Genomic DNA, 13,749 nt, shown 5'->3' on the forward strand with positions numbered 1-13,749 from the left:
ATATAATGTGTATAAACAAATTCCAAAATCACCAAATGCAATTTGTGAGGCTCTTTCTTAAAAACACAAAAAACGTGAAAATCTGGGAGTTAGACCCGGTGTAAATTTTCCAGAACACCTGACTCGTATGGCTCACATGCACACTGCCCAATGAAAGGGATGGCATTCCTCTCTCCCTTAAAGATGGAAAAAGGAATTCCCTGGTGGCACAGAGGGTTAAGGCCCTGGTGTTGTCACTGCTGTGATGCAGTTTCAGTCCCTAGAATGGGAACTCCCACATGCCACAGGAGGCGGGGGAGGGGGGGAATCTGGGTAAGGAAGTAATGTGAGCTTCCACTGTGATGGAAGCCACTCACTGAGGTAAAGGAAGGAGAAGAGACGTAGGTCCCGAGGCTGAGAAAACAGATCCTGTGCCATTCTCATCTCTTTGGCAGATCAAGGAACCAATTTCTAGTACATCACTTCTCACCTTCTAATGAAAGCAGTTCTGTAAACCTGCAAAGATTATGAGCTCCCTGGGCGCAAGCTTTTCTGCTTTGTGTCTGCCCAACACCTGGCACAAAGCTCGGGTAACTCGGCCCCCTTCTAAGCACTGATGGATGGGCACACCAACGACCAACCTCTGAGCCAAAAGCATCTTTTGCTCCTAAGTGGCCTAGAAGTTTTCCCCCAACAGCCTAATTAAGAAGGAATTGGGCAAACTTATACATAGAATGAATACACAACAAGGTCCTCCAGTATAGCACAAGGAACTATATTCAATATCCTGTAATAAACCATATTGGAAAAGAATATGGAAAATAATCCACATACACATATAAATACATATATACATATGTATAACTGAACCACTTTGCTGTGCACCAGAAACTAATACAACATTGTAAGGCTAATTACACTTCAATTTAAAAAAAAAAAAGCAACTCAAGGAATAAAAACTACGGTAAAGGGTGCTTCTTTGGAGGTGACAGAATAACTCAGCAGCCTGATTGTGACGGTGGTTACACAAACCTATATATGTGATACCATCTCACAGAGCGGCACACGCACACACACACACACACACACACGGAAAGACTGGTTAGATAGGAGTAAAAACCTTTAGTTTATAGCACTATACCAGTGTCAGTTTCCTAGATTTCATCAGTGTAGGGTGGTTACAGAAGACATTATTCTTGGGGGAAGCTGGCTGAGGGCACTCAGGAACTTTCTGTAGTACTCTTCTGTAACTTCTATGAGAGTCCAAAATGATTTTGAAATTTAAAAAAAAAAAAAAAAAAAAAAAAAAAAAACCTTAATGGAGTTCCCGTCGTGGTGCAGCAGAAACGGGACCGACTGGCAACCATGAGGGTGCGGGTTCGATTCCTGGCCTCGCTTAGTGGGTTCGGGATCTGGCATTGCCGTGGGCTGCGGCATGGGTCACAGACACAGCTCAGATCCTGCGTGGCTGTGGCGTGGGCCAGCAGCTATAGCTCCTATTTGACCCCTGGCCTGAGAACCTCCGTGTGCCACAGGTACAGCCCTAAAAAGCAAAAAAAAAAAAAAAAAAAAAAAAAAAATTTAAGGAGAAAATTCCAAAAGGCCAAAAGATAGAAACTTTTGAGTTTAAACTTTGAGTTCTAGCAATTGGGATTCGTGAGAAAGACGCCGAGTGAATTCTCTTTTTGACTCTCTGATGCTGACCATTTAGATCAGTCCTGTTCAACAAAAGTAATGAAAGCCACAAATGTAATTTACATGACCTAACAGCCAAGTCAAAAAAGGATAAAAAGAAACAAGTGAAATGAATGTTAAATATTTTCTTTAACCTGGTATCTAAATTCTGGTCTCAGCATGGAATCAACATAAGAACTACTCAATACAATATTTAACCTTTTTATATGACATTTTCGAAAACTGGTAGGTATTTTATTTCACCCTTACAGGTCATTTCACCCTGGACGGGACACATTTTAGGCCCTCAACTGCCACGTGTGGCCATGGCTACCGTACTGGACACCTCAGCTCTAGATACCACCTTTACGTGGCTGGGCAAAATCTCTTTGAGCTGTTTTCATAGTCACACTTCTTATTGCCTTTGGATGAATGGTTAGCTCCAGCACTTTATGCCTGCTTGACGGTGGCGGTACACACCCCTCGAGGGCCATGGCTCTTAAAGGAACGTGGCCTCCTGATGAGCTTTTAGACATAAACGTCTTAAAACACACACACACACAAAATCACAGCTCAACTTGAAAAAGTTTTGTGGATGTCACATGACATATTCCTGGGGTCAGCTGCAGGTCCCTCCTATGCAGGACATCTTGATATAAGGGCAGGGTCTCATCAATTTGAGGACGGCGGGCACGAGGGTCTCTGAGGCCTTCCCTGTTCCCTTCTGAACATCCATTAAATAACTACAAAAAAGGCCTGAAGGAACCAGAACCAAGTCCGCAGGGCTGCCCTCGGATGTTCCACTTCTCCACATCCTTTGGTGGGTGTGGACGTCCCTGTGCCGTGAGGTTGCACGCGGCCAGGACATGTGCTTTGGCCCGGGGAGCGTGAGCGGATGCGGCAGAGTCCCTTCTGAGCAGGGGCATGAAGGGCAGTGCAGGGTCAGCACGCCTCCCTCTTCCTCTGTCACAACATCCAGCGAGCAAGCCGAGCCCGGGGACGGGGCTGAGCGAGGTCCCATCCAGCACAGACTTGCAGGCAACCCACGATGGAAACGTCAAAGGAACCAGAAATAAAGCTCAGCTGTGGGAGCCCGGAGACTCTGAGGTTGTTTGTTATCACAGCCCAGCTCGGCCCATCCTACCCCGTAATTCGATCGTTGCTTCTGCACGTGGGACATCAACTATTCCATCCAGGGCATCTCCCTGAAAACGAGGGCCTTATCGTGTCTGCTAAACAACCCAGGCTGGGTTTTACAGTGGTTTCATTACCAACCATAAAAACTGTAGCAGTGGAACTGTATAAACAAACCAAACAGTGTTTTTACTGTAAAACATGAATGTAATATAAATATTTGTCTTTGCCTTCTCTCAGCATCTGTAATGAGAGCAGAAAATTCATGCCATATGTTTATCATATGAAGGGGGGAAAAAATAGATCTCAACGATTCATGCATGCGGGTGCTGGCTGAGCTGTTTAATATTTTTAATTCATCCATTTTCTTTCACATATACATTCTCCACAAATCGTAAAACCCTTATGACTGTTAGTTGCCAAATCCACGACTATTCCTACTGAAGGGCTGTCGCCGAGGAGGAAGGGTAGCTTCTCTGACGAGATGAGAAACCACGGAGGGAACCACAACTGTGGCCTGGGCCCAGACTGGCTCGACACATTTGAAGACGAAATCACTTCGCCAGACCTTCCCTATGTCAGGAAGTGCATCTGAATGTTGGGGTCCTGCCAGCTCCTGCTCTTCCTTCGTCCTTGCAGGGAGCAGTGCCTGTGGCAGGACTTACGACAGGGTGGCAGGAGGTCACTGCTCCCCATGCAGGGAGCAACGGTAAATGGTTTTACTTTGGAGCCGTGATGAAGTCCTTGATGTGAAGTTGCCGAGGCCACCCTGGAGGGTCCGGGCAGCCGGCTAGGACACAAGCCAACAGGCACAGAGTGATCCCAGTTTTTTCCAAATGGGCTCACAGACCAGATCTTTCTAGAAACTGTCAGTGTCCTGCAAAATCCAATTCTGTAGCAAGGGAGGTGTGTTTGAACACAGGATAAACCCAGCCAGATGAGGCTCTGACTGGCACAGAGGAGGCGAGGGGAGGGGAAGGCAGGCCTTGCTGGGCTAGAACCCAGGACGGGCAAGGCTCAGAGAGGACAGAAGTTGTCAGCACGGCAAGCTGCACGGGCACAGGGAACCAGGCACCATCACCTCACCTCGACAAGCATCCTGCGTGGGGACAGAGCATCCCCACCTGCTATGGTCAGCTCCGGAGGCCCGTGAAGCAGGCCTTGACTGAGGATACTCCCTGGCCACAGACAGAGAACTGACCTCCTGCCCAGCCCAGGCTGACCTCCAGGACCTGTGCTTAAGACCACCAACCAGACAGCTTCTCACCAACAGGTCTGACACCACCCAAAAGTGATGGGCAACACAGGCACCAGGTCTGCTCCCGCCCAAGTATTGCTAAGCACGGGCCATAAGCCAGTCCCGCCCTCCTCCCCCAACTCACACCTGCAAGTACAGCACTGATGTCACTCTCTCAGAGCAGATAATATTATATGTTGTTGGTATCTGTCCACACACCTAGACAGCACAGGACTTTATGTATCTACTTATGTTCACGGTGCAACGGGATGCCTGGAGTCTAACAAAGTTCGAATAGGTGTTTGCTCCTTAAATAAGGAGGCCTTCAGCCAACCATCAATGACTGCATCATGGGACCAGCACAGTCACAGATGCATATTTTTAAGACCAAAACATGGATTGTAAGCTCCCTGGAGGCAGGAGGCGTCATGTGAGTTGCTGCCATCACTCAAAGGGGTTGCTAAATATTTGCAGAGAGAAGGGAAGGGGGCGGCAGGGCAGAGAAGGCAGTCCAGGAATGCTCTGCTGGAAACACAGCCCTGGGCAGAGACTCATGGCACGAAGAGGCATCAGGGAGGTGGACAAGCGAGGCTGAGGTCCCTCCAAGCAGATGAAGTCTTCTGAGCCGAGAGAAAGAAAGAGAGACAGGAGGGTATGGGACGAGCTCTGAGATTGGTTTGCCTGGGACAAGAAAGGTAACAGGCAGAGATGAGCCTGGACAGGCAGGCAGGGGCCAGACCGCGCAGGGGTCTCAAACGATGTGTGTCATGTACACCCGAGGGCCCCAGGTACTGTTCTAAGGACCCGGGTACCATCCCAAGCACTGGAGGTGCAAGACCTCGGTTCATCTTCACGACCTTGTGACGCAGGTTCCATTAGCATCCCCGCATTATACCTGGCTCCTAAGGGGCCGAGGCAGGATGCAAAGGCGGACAGACCAGATCCCAGGGCTGCTGCTTACACCCAAAGAAGGTATTTTATACATCGATCCTTTCAGACTGATCAAGTAAGCACGTTTTAGCATCCCTTCCCAAGAAGGTCCTGGCACTATGGCTAAACGAATCTTTTCCAATAGCCATCATGCTGATCAGGTGGGCTGTTCGCTCTTCTCAAATAAGTCTTTATATAAAAGCCCAGTTTGTCCACTTATGAATTTAAAATATATACTATCTTTTTAAAAAAAAATCTATATTTAATTATACGGCATCAGTGAAATTTCACTTGAGGAAAGATAATCTTACATAAATGAATGCTTCTAATAGAAAAAGCTGTAATTTAAAATAAATTACTGTGTTAGGAAAAAAATGTACTCTCTTCATAGGAAAAAAAATTACCGTCTGGTATTAGGTAGCCCCACTCAATTAGAAAATTGCATCAACAGCAAAGAGCCAAATCACCACCCTAAATTCCCCTCCCCCGTGTAGATTTCACTGGCCACCACCAAGGGCGCACCGCCCGCTCCGGCCTGAGTTTCATTAAGGCTTAAAGTCAATTAAGCCACGAATTGGAACAATCATTCCTCCTTTGCAAAGTATTGATATTTTTTTCCCTGGCCGCTTTAGGGCTTTTCCAGCACTCACGGGGAGATTTATGTTAGACAATTTCTTTCAGATTAAAACAAATCATAGCTCAACAATTCTAATTTCCTTCTTTCTAAGCAAGAAATGATCAGAGAGCACTGGAAACAGTGATCAAACCCATCGTGCAGAGGCTGGCACTAAACAGCTCCACAGAGACACTCCCAGGAGTGGTCCTCTCTCTCTGAGAGAGGTGTACGTCTGTGTGTGGGGCTGTGTTGCCTTGATCTCTGTCCCTCCTCTAAGTCTTCCTGCCTCTCCCGTGTGTGTGTGTGTGCCCTGGCTCCCCTCTTTCTCTCTCTCTAGCTCTTCTATCTTTCTCTACATCTGTCTTGACAGCCTTCAGGACAACTGCCTATTAACTGAAAGGGCTTTGTGAGAAGCACAGCCAACCCCAACACCTTAGGTTTTCCGACCTAAGTAATAGGAAACAAGGAGGTGTCTGTGTTTACCTCCGAAGGCCTTACTAGCATCATTGGAGGTCTTTCCATTTTTAAAGGAGTAACTGATCCCTGGTCAACCTTCTCTCTCTCCATCACACACACTCAGCAAGTAAAGACCAGAAGGCCCCTGATGCATCCAGGAGCGCCTGACGCATCCAGGACTCCCCTCCACTCTTGGGCCCCGTCGTTTCCAGCTGATCTGTCCTTCTGAACCAAGCTGCTTTGCGAGTGGGCTTCTCCCCGCAGCCAACCGACTTCTCCACAACAGCGTGGGAAGCTTGCTGGCTGAGAATGCCCAAACCAGGACCTGTGATTTGTGAAGAAATGGGAGGCAGAGCTCCTGCCGTGGCACGGTGGGTTAAGAACCCAACTGTAGTGGCCTGGGTTGCTGCAGAGGTGCATGTTTGATCCTTGGCCCAGTACAGTGGGTTAGGGATCCAGCATTACCAGAGCTGCGCTGTAGGTTATAGCTGTGGCTGAGATTCGACTCCTGGCCCCAGGCACTTCCATATGCCACGGGGTGCAGCCGTTAAAAAAAAAAAAGAGAGAGAGACAGACACAACTGGGAGGCAATGTGCTTAAGCCACATTCCACAGACTATAAGCCCATCAGCCACAAGCTAGCACGTGGACGAAGAACTGGAGGCACTTCAGCAGCACCAGTGTGAAAATCAATTTAGTACACAGCTCAGTACTCCAGGATAATCATCTGGTTCCAAAAACAAACCAAGCTCTCCCTCCTCCTAGTGGTAGGATAGGGCCGCCCGGGTTATCAGCCCCAAGACTCGACTGTCAACCATGCTGTACCTCAGTCAGTCATTCAACAACTATTCACTCAATTCCTCCTACTGACCGGGCACTTGGCCACACACCGGGGAGAGGCCCCAAGGAACACAACGCGCAAGGCCTTTGTCCCCCTACAGCGTTTCCTCTCTTCTGCTCATTGGCTGTGTGAGCTTCGACAAGGTCCTAAACTTCTCTGTGCCTAGGATCACCTGAAAATAGGAGTCGTCACATCAGCTACCCTCACAGAGCTGTCATAAAAATGAACTGAATTAAGGCATTCAAAGTGTTTCACACCGGAACCAGCTCACAATGCCACCTACCACTACTTTATCATCATCATGGAAGGAAGAATGAGGATTAACCCATCTAAGTGAGCATGAAGTGTTAGGTGTTTATATTCCTCTTACAGGCAACTCCATGTTCTTAAAAAAAAAAAAAAAAAAAAAAAAAAAAAAAAAAAAAAAAAAACATTTCCTCACAATAGGCAAATGGGAAGTAAGACAGTTTGTCTCAAAAGCAGGTGTAACACTGGATGCATCAGTTACCTCTCTGGGCCTCAGTTCGCCCACCTGTTAAGCAGGCAGGTTAAACTGGATGATCTCAAAAAGCCCTGTCCAATCCCCAATGTTACTGTTTTTACAGCCGCAGTATAGCCAAAGGGGATCCTGTAATTCAAAGCTCTCCCTAAAAAGACAAACGACCCATTTCCTATCTGAATTTTCCATTATATCCTTCCCGTGTAAACTGGCTCATGTCTTTGCTGCATTCTCTGAAAAGTAATGGCTAAGAGTCTTGCCAAAGCCCATGGATCATATAGGACTAAAAGGAACTTTAGTTTTTTCATGTACACCTTAAAGAAATGTATAATTACTTCGGGCTTTTCTTTGAGGGCTCCCGAGACTGTCGGTGCTGGCAGGTCTGCAGGGTGCTCAACCTTGCCATACCACTCTGATCACCAACATCACTACCAGGCGCCTCTGCATCACCTCCAAAACTGCAAATGTGCCAAGCGCTGAAACTAAACACGTAACCAGCTCTCAGTTATCCACACTCCCAGACCAGACAAGCCGTGAACCATCCCAAACAGAAGGCACTCTCCCGTGACCCTGTAAAGCACGGTAGGGCTTCCGGGGGTACTGCCGCTGGAAGGGTCTGGCTCAGATCAAAAACACACCCCTGTTCCTCAAGAATACACATTATCCATAAGCAGGGCGGGCAGGGGTGTCTGGAAGGCTCCAGGCAGTGGGAGAAGTCACAAGAGAGGAAGAGTCTCTGAAATAAAAGCTTCGCAGGTGGCTTGACAACAAAGATCTGGAGTCGCAGTTACTTTGGCAACTGTCCAAGGAAGAGACGCTCTTGGACTGGAGGCTGGTCAGGTTCTTTTGGGAAGAAAAAGAGCAAGTCTGGTGCACAAACAACACATGTTGGAGAGGGTGTGGAGAAAGGGGAACCCTCCTCCACTGCTGGTGGGAATGTAAATCACTGCAACCACGATGGAAAACAGTACAGAGGTACCTAAGAAAACTACACATAGAACTACCATAAGACCCAGCACTCCCACTCTTGGGTATCTACCTAGACAAAACTTTCCTTGAAAAGGACACATGCATCCCTATGTTCAGTGCAGCACTATTCACAATAGCCAAGACATGGAAACAACCTAAATGTCCAATGACAGATGAATGGATTAAGAAGATGTGGTATACATACACAGTGGAATACTACTCAGCCATCAAAAAGAACAAAATAATGCCATTTGCAGCAACATGGATGGAACTAGAGACCCCCATACTGAGTGAACTAAGTCAGAAAGAGAAAGACAAATACCATATGATATCACTTATATGTGGAATCCAATATACAGCACAAATGAACCTTTCCACAGAAAAGAAACTCATGGACTTGGAGAACAGACTTGTGGTTGCCAGGGGGAGGGGGAGGGAGTGGGATGGACTGGGAATCTGGGGTTAATAGATGCAAACTCTTGCCTTTGGAGTGGACAAGCAATGAGATCATGCCGTACGGCAGAGGGAACTGTATCTAGTCACTTATATTGGAACATGATAAAGGATAATGTGAGACAAAGAATGGATATATGCATGGGTGACTGGGTCACTTTGCTATACAGTAGAAAATTAACAGAATACTATAAACTAGCTATAATGGAAAAAATAAAAATTTTTAAAAATAAAGCAAGTCTTTAAAGGAAAAATTCGGAGACAACCCAGAATTGCAGGGATGAAGGCAGGTTCGAGGCTCCAATGGGCCTCATGGGAAGCTGGCTCAGCCAGGCCCAGCCCGTCACGGGTGGCCTGGCCCGGGTGCTGGAGTAACTGCACCTGGGAGGCTTGCTCAGATGTCACAGTTCCTCTCCTGGGTGACACCTATTCTCCTGTATGATCAGTAAGCAGCCCTCCCGGGACCCTCAGCATTGTCTGGTTGACCCGTACACCGTCCCCCTACACCTGAGCGAGAGCTGCAGCCAGCAAACACGATTCCCTGCTTTCACAGTGTTTCTAAGAGTGAGGAAGGCGTTTCCCCACGGTCTGTTAAAGGTCCTCAGAGCACGAGGTACTGGAAGGAATGATTATCTCTATCCTCTGGGACTCACTTGACAGATGTAAAAGTTTTCCCTGAATGTGAGAAGCAAGTATATCCAGCACTCTTCCCAGCCTTTCCCCTCCGAGCTACCACTTTAACCACCGGTGACCCAGGGCATGGCTGACGGTCTCTCGGGGTCTCTGCACTCCCTCTGGTTCGGCCTGAACATATGTCTTTCTGCATCACTGTGTGTGGACAGCATCACTCCCGCTGGGAGGCCTGCATGGCTGCCAGGAGCTGGAGAAGGAAGTCCATTCTCCCTGAAGAATGGAATCCAAGGACTTGAATGATCTGGCTTCAAAGGGCAGCTTCCGGCCTCCAGCACCCACGCCAGTGCATCCCAACCTGAGCATTCACCGTTCCCAGGATGTGCTTTCCTGGCCTTCGGGGCTGCATATGCCGCCTGCCAATACTGCCTTCTTCAAGGAACCTGCTTCAAAGCACGTGGGCAAAGCCTCGTTCCTGAGTCCTAAGACCACCACTCTTCCCACACTTGCGGGGTCCAAGCAGGGGCTACCGTCTGAGGGGTATCACCTCACGTGTACCGTCCTCGAGGACCATGACAATGGTCTAAACTATCTTATTATCACCCACTACACACAACACGAGGGAAATGTGTAATAAATATTTCCACAATTTTTTAAAGTCTCAAAACCTCAGGGCTAGGTGGCGAAAAAAGCTGTGAGAACACTTGATTTTTGTAGGCAGAAGTAAAAATATGTACCTGCCCTTTTAATTTAAAAAAAAAAAAAAATCAATAGGGAGTTCCCATGGTGGCACAATAGAAACGAAGCCTACTAGTAACCACGAGGTTGTGGGTTTGATCCCTGGCCTTGCTCAGTGGGTTGAAGAGCCAGCACTGCTTTGAAAGCTGTGGTGTAGGTCGGCAAACACTGCTCAGATCCTGCATTGCTGTGGCTGTGGCGTAGGCTGGCAGCTGTAGCTCCGATTCGATCCGAAGCCTGGGAACTTCCATATGTCAGGAGTGAGGTCTTAAAAATAAATTTTTTTTAAAAATCAACAGCATGAGAACAAGAAAGCGGTACCTCACCATCTCCTGGACGGGCAGATCGCTGGGCTCCACCTCCAGAAATCCTGATCCGACAGCTCTGAGGTGGGGCCCAAGAATTTGCATTTCTAACATGTTCTCAGGTGATGCTGACAGTGTGGGTCAGGGCCCACGCTTTGAATGGCACCGTGTAAATTTCTGCCCCGTTGGATAAAAGGATTAATCAATGAAACACTATTCTGATCATCACAGATGTGCCCTATCCTTTGCTGCCTTAAAGACAGCACCCTCAGCCCCCCCCTTTCCATTTCTGTCTGTATATTCCTTACAATTTGATGTAGATTTTAAGCATCCTGTAATTCATCAACCAATTCTCTCCTGGCTACACATTCCAAGTAATTAAAGTTCAGTAATAACTTATTCTTTCTGCTCCAGCACCTGCATTTCATTTGTTTATTTTTCCCAGAGTCATAAATCTGAAGGGCTGTCAAAGTGCCATAATATTAGTGCAATAATCAAAGTTAATTAGTCCCTCTCAATAAACAACAATAAAGCCATTACAAAGACGCCTGGAAGTTTCTCCCAGCTACCCAGTTTACTGATCACATTGTGGCTGGAACAATTTAAACCTGGGAACGGCCAGGGAAACGAGGGCAGGGCTCTTCGGTCACTTACAGGGAGACTGCGCACTGTGCTCACACTGATGCGTTACCTCCAGGGAAGGCACAGTCAGTCTGGGCTTTACACCTGGCACCTGCAGACAGGTTCTCCCCAGCTGCCAAGCCTCACCACATGCATCCCCAACTCCAGCACAGAAGAGGGACAGAGGCTGGAAGGAAATGAGAGGGGCCAGCCTCGCTGCCAACGCTTAGTAATCTGAGGTCTTCAATATAACTTTGAATTTACTCCTTAGGGAATCTGAGAGATGGGAGGGCTAGCTGGGTTCTCATGAGAAGGCAGCCCAGCGGAACTCAGGGAGCAGAACCAGGGCCAGTGGGAAGCAGGCACCTGGAGGAAGATTCTGCCTTCAGTGTAAGCGAGAACTTTCCAATGAATAGGCAAGTAGAAATGCGATGGGCTGCCTTGGGACGGAGGCACTTACCCACCCCTGGAAGCCTTTAAACCAAAGCCAGGTGAGCTCAGTTCAAGGACGCTGTGTAAGCGGGCTGCAAGTCGGGCGGAGGTCGCACAAGGAGATCTGGGTGGCGGATGTCACCCCAAGAACTTAACAGTCCTTGCACTTAGGAGTTCCCGTTTTGGCTCGGCGGTAAGGAACCCAACTAGTATCCATGAGGACTCGGCCTGGATCCTTGACCTCACTCAGTCGGTTAAGGATCCGGCGTTGCCATGAGCTGTAGTGTAGGTTGCAGATTCAGCTCAAATCTGGTGTGGCTGTGGCTGTGGCACAGGCTGGCAGCCACAGCCCTGATTCAACCCCTAGCCTGAGACCTTCCATATGCTGCTGGTGTGGCCCTAAAAAGCAAAAAAAAAAAGCGTCCTTACACTCCTTACACTTAGAGGCACTCACTGGGTGAGTCCTCACGTCTTGACCTTTGAACTCACTGTGCAGTTGCTCTCAGAGACACTTCTCCCCCGAGGCCACGACCCCTGTTCTCCGTTACCCACTGCTCTGCAACAACTTTCCCCAGGGTGCAGGGGCTAAAAACAGTAGCAGTTCATTTATCATAGAGCTTCTCTAGGTCAGGAGTTTGAATGGTTCTAACCCGAGATCTCTGACGAGGTCTCTGCAGGCTTGACGAGGTCAGAGACCCAAGAGGACCTCCTCGAGGGGCTGGGGACCTGGGTGAGCCTCTCCACAGAGATGCTTGAGCACCCTCCCGGCATGGCCGCTGGCTGCCCCCAGAGTCAGGGATCCGGGACAGCAAGCAAGGAGGCCACCAGCCTTTCAGGACCCGTCGGGAAGCCTCTGGCCGTCATTTCCCCACCTTCTATTCCGGAGGGGCGTCACTAAGCCCCGCCCACACTCATGGGGCGGAGTCAGGCCCACCTCTGAAAGGGAGGCCTGCCTAAAGCAGTGTGCACCGACCGTAAAGCTCCGTAGCCACTTTCTCCAGGCACACGTCAGCCCCCAGAGTCGGTTCTGCCAGCTCCACTTCTCTCCACACTAGCTCCAGCCTCTGTCAACTCCAGCCAGCTCCGAACCCGGATGTGGACACCGGGGACACGGACAGCCACCTCCCGCCCCTCGCCTCAGCGCAGGTCAGCATCACCTGACACACTGCTGGGCAGATGAAGAGAGGCCTGGCTCTTTCCTAGGACTCTGATCATTTATTTGAAAGAGAGAGAGAGCAAGCGATAAGAGGAAACACATTTTCTAGCAAGATTTCTGAGGGCAGTTATCTAATTCAGGGATCCGTGTTGAACAAGTTTGCCTCTCCTGATACAACCATTTTTTCCTGCGCCTTTGTTTTGTGCCAGGTTCTGGACAAGAGAGTATGTGCATTACTTCGGTTCATCCTGATGAACCCTGAGAGCCAGTATTAGCGCCGTTCTCATTCTGCAGGCAAATAAATCAACAACATAACGGAATACGCCCATGGGTACCCACTGAGCACGTGCTTGAACCAGGACTCAATTCCAGGTCCGTGTGACTCCAGAGCGGGGGTGCCCTCTACTCCAGGCTGCCTCCCTAGAAATTAAAACTTACCCTATTTTATTTTTTCTACTTTTTTGTCTTTTTGGAGCCACACGCATGGCATATGGAAGTTCCCAGGCTAGGGGTCGAATCAGAGCTGTAGCTACTGGCCTACACCACAGCAAGGCCAGATCAGAGCCCCGAGTCTGAGACCTACACCACAGCTCAGGGCAACACTGGATCCTTAACCCACAGAGCGAGGCCAGGGATCAAACCTGCCCTCATGGATACTAGTCAGATGTGCTTCCACGGAACCACGACGGGAACTCCAAAACTTACTCTATTTTAAAGACATGCTCAACATAACCTACCATGGTGTGTGCTGCCCCGTTCAGAGACCAGCTGCCTCGCTTACAGACAGCCACTTGTCCTCGCACAGAAGGTTTTATGGGTACAAGGACTGCTTTTCCTCTCAGTTTAATCTAACACCTGCTTTGTCCAAGCCTCTCTGTAAACGCCCCACAGTAAAGAGGTAAAGTGGTCTCAAGCGTACTTTTTTCTGCTTAAATAATGGTGCCTAAATAGAGGCCAGAAGCAGACTTTCAGCCACTGGCTGAACACCGTCTAAAGATGAAATCCATCTCTTCAAACCATGTCAAAATCGCTTAACAAGAACTCGGGGGGGCCCCCATGGTAACGAAAGGATGCAGCTGC

At 48.7% G+C, this 13,749-nt stretch overlaps 1 protein-coding gene across 9 annotated transcripts in view; it reads right to left on the reverse strand.

Annotated features, from left to right (window-relative positions):
- WWOX (WW domain containing oxidoreductase) overlaps window positions 1-13,749 on the reverse strand; it is a 960,840-nt gene that overhangs the window by 874,305 nt on the left and 72,786 nt on the right. Inside the window, exon 6 of one of the 9 annotated variants that reach the window (XM_021097062.1) lies at window positions 1,546-4,644. The exons of the other annotated variants lie outside the window; for them this stretch is intronic. Coding sequence (XP_020952721.1) covers window positions 4,594-4,644 — 51 coding nt within the window. The 3' untranslated portion in view covers window positions 1,546-4,593. Of the gene's footprint in view, window positions 1-1,545; window positions 4,645-13,749 lie in introns of those variants that run through there. 9 annotated transcript variants of the gene reach the window in all.

Source organism: Sus scrofa, chromosome 6 (genome assembly GCF_000003025.6).
Source record: "Sus scrofa isolate TJ Tabasco breed Duroc chromosome 6, Sscrofa11.1, whole genome shotgun sequence".
NCBI lineage: Eukaryota > Metazoa > Chordata > Mammalia > Artiodactyla > Suidae > Sus > Sus scrofa.